Source organism: Etheostoma cragini, chromosome 19 (genome assembly GCF_013103735.1).
Source record: "Etheostoma cragini isolate CJK2018 chromosome 19, CSU_Ecrag_1.0, whole genome shotgun sequence".
Taxonomy (NCBI): Eukaryota; Metazoa; Chordata; class Actinopteri; order Perciformes; family Percidae; genus Etheostoma; species Etheostoma cragini.
The window spans coordinates 3,154,849-3,161,084 of NC_048425.1; the positions used below are offsets into that span (position 1 = coordinate 3,154,849).

At 38.6% G+C, this 6,236-nt stretch overlaps 1 protein-coding gene across 1 annotated transcript in view; it reads right to left on the reverse strand.

Moving 5' to 3' along the window:
• arhgap36 (Rho GTPase activating protein 36) overlaps window positions 1-6,219 on the reverse strand; it is a 55,148-nt gene extending 48,929 nt beyond the window's left edge. Inside the window, exon 1 of the mRNA XM_034857121.1 lies at window positions 5,969-6,219. Coding sequence (XP_034713012.1) covers window positions 5,969-5,986 — 18 coding nt within the window. The 5' untranslated portion in view covers window positions 5,987-6,219. The remainder of the gene's footprint in view (window positions 1-5,968) is intronic.
• Between the last annotated feature and the right edge of the window lie 17 nt (window positions 6,220-6,236).

A 6,236-nucleotide genomic window follows, 5' to 3' on the forward strand; every position in this document is an offset into this window, starting at 1 on the left:
TATATATATATATATATATATATATATATATATATATATATATTATAATAACTTAAGTGAAAGAGAAAATTGCACGAATCACTTATTAGAACATTTAAAAAACACACACTTAAGAGAATTTAGTTATTTAACTATTGCAATAACAAAGATACACAATCTCCACCAGCAACTTTTTCAAAAGACATCAAACAAAATTCTGCACAAAATATCACAGTATAAGTTATCACTACTTAAAGTAAATACACACTATAATATAGTTTTTCATTGGGGGGGAGGGTAATTTGATGTAGGACCGCCACTGCTTGACAATACTCCTGACACATTTAGAGTTAAAAAAAATATTAAATGAATTTAATGATACAACGTATAAAAAGCCTTTTTACTAAATATAAATATACACAAATTGTAAACCTGTTTGGTTTCATTCTGTGTTCTGCTTTTTTAATTTCTTGTTTATTTGAGCTGTTTTATAATTCAATATAGTTTGACTGTTAAGCACATTGTGACTTTGTGCAATACTACTAATACAATACAACTACTAGTAACTATCAAGAGAAGAGAGTTTGTCTTACAGGGTAAATAAATGTAGTAAATAAGTAACAAAGTAGCCTAAGTAGTGGACCACAGACTGGAGTTCAACAACGAGCAGTTTCCACTAAACGTCGGTGAGCAGAGCCAAAACAACACGGACGTTAGCTAACTGACCAACGTTAATAACAAGAGAGAAAGTCAGATTAAAGCACGTAGACAACTCTTACCCGGGTAATGTCTGCTGTCCTGGGCCGGCGTCAGACGTCAAAACATGGGGAATCCCCTCTGTCTTTGATATATATACTTCTATAAAGTAAAGAACTATGGATGTATTAAAAGAACCGGAAACCAGGCCAAGTAGTTGTCACATTAGCTTCCTCTTCTCTTATCTCTGTGGTAAACTACTTTTCTTAACATTAATGTAACTCAGAGACGTTTTGTGACCTAAAGGCTTATTGTTCATGTGCAGGAGACATTTTGTAACACAGACTGCGCCAGAACTATATGTGTGTATTAAGAGCACAAGCTCTGTGCCGCGGTGTCCGAGGTAAACAGTTGTCTGAAGTCGTAGCCAAACTAGTGCAGTTGCCGCTAATCTTGTACATAAAGGTGATGGTGATCGTTGATTGGCTCTTGTGTGGGTAAGGGCGGGAGTTTAAGTAACAGGTGTACTTGATTGGTTAAAGTGAAGCGAGAGGCAGTGGGAATTTTAAAGTGATTGGACAATTATTAGAGGTAGCCGGTACGCAAGGCAAAGTGGTCGGGGTTCACCCAGTCTACAGCCGAGTGGAAGTTACTGATAATTAAGTTTCTACTCATCTAGTAACTATATATATATATATATATATATATATATATATATATATATATATATATATATATATATATATATATATATATATATATATATATATATATATATATATATATATATATATATATAAGCAGAAGTTAACAACCCAGTTTGGATCTTTTGGGGTTGTATGAGGTACTAATTCATAGTCAGTGCATTGTCTCCCATTGCCAGACCTGTCTCCCCAGCGCTGGGGAGTAAGATATGGCTACATCCTGGGATAGGAGGGGAAAAAAAGCTTTGGTTTGTTTGCATTTCTTTAAACCAATCACAATCGTCTTGGGTGGCGCTAAGTTACAAACATATTCCAAACTCATATTATGCTTATTTTCAGGTTCATAATTGTATTTAGAGGTTGTACCAGAATAGGTTTATGTGGTTGTTTTTATTTTTGTTTTTTGTTGCGCACGTTGCTGCGGCTCCTCTTTTCACCCTGTGGGATGAGCGCTCTGTTTTAGCTACAGAGTGAGACATCTCACTTCTGTTCCATCTTTGTTGGGAGTTGTACATGCTCAGTAGCTAAGTAAGGACTACTAGCCAGTCAGCTGCAGAGAACGAGGACGTGCCACGCTAGCAGCTAGGCAAGCATTACAAGGTGTGTTGCAAAGTGATGCACGTTCATCACGAAAGTAAAGGCTGGACTATGATAGATCTGTTTGGAGCAGTTTGTGAACAGTTTTTTCGGTTGAAGATAGTAAGTCTCTTTGGGGTGGACTTTGGGATTTTTCTCTTTGTAAACATATAACATGAACAAAAAAGAAATATACCACAACAAAGACAGGGTGAAAAGCCAAATAGCATAGTATGAGCACTTTAAATTAAGTCAGCTGTTCACACAATTCAACAACGTGAGCTATTTAAATCAGCTGGATCCATGGTTAAATGTAATTTGCTCTTAACAACAATAACTATTTGCTCTCGCCAGTGTGTACGCCATCCACAGCCAACCTCCCCAATCGATCCCAAAATGTCCCCCATTAGATATAAACAAGGCTTTAAAATAACTATTGTAATCACCAGCCAACATGTCTAGTACATTTTTAAAGCAACCAGCCAATCAGATTTTCCACTCATCTCCAGGGGAAATAAAACAGATTATGAGTGCCGTGCTGAATGCATTTAACCATCCATGTTTCTTTTTTAAAATATGTGTTTGGGTTGATGGTTGGTAGGTGAAATATTAACATTTACATTTTGTTCACCTCCCAAATTTGTGGCTGGAAAACCAACCAATCTGTAAACACTGACTTGTGGGATCATTTCTACAGCTTTGCTTCATTCATCAGCGGCCAAATTGGCTCCTAACTTTACAATGTTACACCGGCCAAAGTACATTTTTACCAGCATTTGGCTGGGTGGAGGGTGTCAGTTTAAAGCCCTTGACATAAATACCTTTAACATGTTCCCCCAAAGAACCAAGCAGGCCTGACTTATTGAATGATCCACCTTTTCATCAAAACTTCCGTGTGTAACATTAGCTTGCTAGCTCAGGCGTTCTTGCTGTGAAGCAGACAAATGCGGTCAGGCTTATTTCTGCAATGTACTTCCGTTGATCCATAGTCAGTCAGACGAAGACAGGAGTACCAACATGAAAGATAAACTATGTACTGCTGCGGACCCGGGCAGCAGCAACACAGCAAAGAAAAAGCAAGCATCATTTACCTTTTAAAGTATTTTCTTGACATGTGATCACCTCACAACCAACAACAGCATGAAAACCTACGCCACAGCAACTCAACAAGAGGTCAAAGCCGCTGCTCCAGAACATACATACGACCAAGTCTCACGTTCCTGGACCTTTTGAATGGGATTTGTCCACTTCTTGGAATCAGATACAATTCCAGACACACATCCACAAATCAAAAAGACAGGCAAGAAATGTGATTGAGCCGTACAAGCTGCACGGAACCGTGACAGAGGCGATGGGGAGACAGATGGGGAGAAAGATTCAGCTGAGAGCAAAAAACAAGAGATGGCAGATGGGCAGATGCAGAAATAATAGTTTGAGAGAAAAGTGATGCAGCTGTGTGGTAATGTCTAAGAGGAAGGTAAAACCGAGAGATTCAAGCTGCATGGCACTTAAGAAGGATATTGTATGAATAAAAAGATAGTATGGGTGTCTGGTACCACATACAAAAACATCCGTAAGTGTCCATACAGAAAATGAAAGTAGAATTATCGTTGGAAAAAGGTCAAAATGTAAGCAGAAATAAGACACATTTCCTAGTTCCAGTTCTAGGCTTTGCAGCTTGTCTTTTTCTTATGTGATATTAAACTGCACATCTTTAAATATAGACTTTTGTCACGTTAAACTCTAGTTAATAGTGATAAGAAATTCTCACTATTCACTAAGAAATTCACACTATTCCTAGACATGTTATAGATAGAATGATTAGTCATAAAAAAAAGTCATGAAAAAAAATCTGCAGATTAATTTCTAGTAAATAATTTAGTAAAATAAGTTATTTTCATGCTTTTAGACCTGTATGTGTTGCAGTTTTGGCCAGGTTGGGATAAGCAGTTAGCACAACATTGACATAACCTCACCTTATAGGTTCGATATGGTAAACATGTTGCCTACTTACACAGCCGATTAAGCTCAATATTTACTCTCTGTTTTTGGTCTCCACCAACTCCTAAAAGGAAGATTTGTCTGTTTAGTGGATTAAGCTATCTAGACTTTCTGTCCAATCTGAGTTTTCTGTTGCACGAATAAAACAACCATTGAACGTACACGTTCCACCAAATCAAGTTCCTATCCGAGGCAATTTCACAGAGGCACAGGGGCTCTGTGTGGCGCTTAGCACCGCCCAAAAAGGATTGTGATTAGTCTAAAGAAATGCCGATAAACCAGAGCACATTTTTCTCCCATCCCGGAATGCTGTCCAGACTAGGCAGACCCTCCTCTGCAGCACTGTGAAGGAAGGTCTGGCAATGCGAGACTAGATGCTAAGTGCTCCAGTCTGTTCACGAGCTAGCTGCTAACTTTGGGTTTTATGACAGCGTTTTAGCTAAGAACAACTGCCTGCCACTTCGAGGCTGATGAGATGGGGTGAGAGGCACCCAAAGTGTGCATGGTCGTACTGACATTACGGTATTCTGAAAGTCAGTAGATCATTCTGTTTGGGTTATTTACAACATAGTTATTTGATTCAGTATACATATAAAGAAGTCTTGATTAATGCACCTTTGAAGGGGTTTAGAATGTGATTGTGCATTGCTGGCATTAAGTTTCCTATAAATAAAAAAGCATGCTTCGGAGCCATTAATAATGTTACTATGCACTAAGTCAACGCACATTACATTGAGGTTTAACAGACTGCGGGTTGAACGCAATATTGAGTATCATCAATCATTTATCTTACTAAAGATAACACATTCACATAGGAAAGGTTTGAGGAAGCTGTTTAAAAACAATAAATGGATTTTACATCATCAAGCACAACTACAGGTACAATTAATATTGATTTAGACCATTCGTTTGGAGTACCTGGAAAGAAATAATCAAGATGAATTGTCTGCAGAAGAGCGATTGACCATCTAAAGCCAGTAGATCAAACACAAGTCGGCTTATTGTAAAGATGTTTCCCATTAAAATGACCTCATCAAATTGTTAGTTAATTACATAGCGACATTATGTTCCTTTACTGTAGTTTCAGATTACCTTTCTATACTTATAAAGCTACAGACGGGGGAAAAAGGGAAGAATTATCAGCTTCGGGAAATTGACTCCAGGTTTCCATGCAACAGAAACACTCTCCACTTCCTTCTTTCTTTGTATTTGTGAGCCACATTAACCCTAATATTTTCCTAGTGTCTGCCACCCCAACCCATCACTGGGAACCAAACTTTTTCTGCCTTAGCATGTAGCTGTTTTTTTTCCTTCTTACATGTCCAAATCTAAAAAGGGATTTTCCACCAGTTTAGTGGACAGATAGGCGCCGAGCCAAGGGACAACTGATTGGACTCCTAGAATATCTGCCTTTGTATGATTTTAACCAAACGTAACAGAGGTGGAGCCTTGATTCCAAATCCAAAGGGGGACGTTTAGAACTTGTGCAGGCCAAGTAGCCAAGAAGTGATTAGACTTTTATAATTCTATAGGAATTTGGTGTTTGGGTGTAACAGCAAAGTTGAATAAGTTTTCATAGGAATGATCGAGTGAGGTTTAATGACAGCGTAATAAAAGCCTGGATGATAAGAGGACCAGAGGCCATGCTGAATCAGAGACCTTCAGACCACGAGGCTCATGCTGTTGTTTAATCTTTAATTTTACGTCTTGTCTCTTTAAATTTACACTTTTTAAAGACTGGTTTCTGCTGGGGGGTTTTCTTAAAAAGTTTCACAATACTCTGACAGAAAAACATGCACATGGTTTCACAGAAAGCAACATTTGCTTTACAAGAAATTATCACATTTTAAAAACAGAACAGCTTCAATTGTTTTCATTTCCCAGCGTGTCAGCAAATTTCACAACAAATAGGAGAAATGGAGATGGAGGCGTTGCACGGCAACAAGAGTCACTAAACAAATCCACACACACACACACACACACACACACACACACAAACACACGTTACCCACCGCGTAGTGGAAATGCATGTCTGGTCGCAGATGTCAGTCTTCTATGTGCACAGCTTGAAGTGGAGGAGGAGATGGTGTTGGTCCATAAAGCAGGCGCATCGGTCAGGTGTGTAGGTATATGTGTGTATGTGTGTGTGTGTGTGTGTGTGTGTGTGTGTGTTAGTCCCTCACAGGTCATCCAAAAAAACAAGCCTTCTTCTCTGACTTCTTTTTCCTCCTGCTGCTTGCTGCTTTCTCTCTTCTCCTTCTCTTCTGCACTTGACGTTAC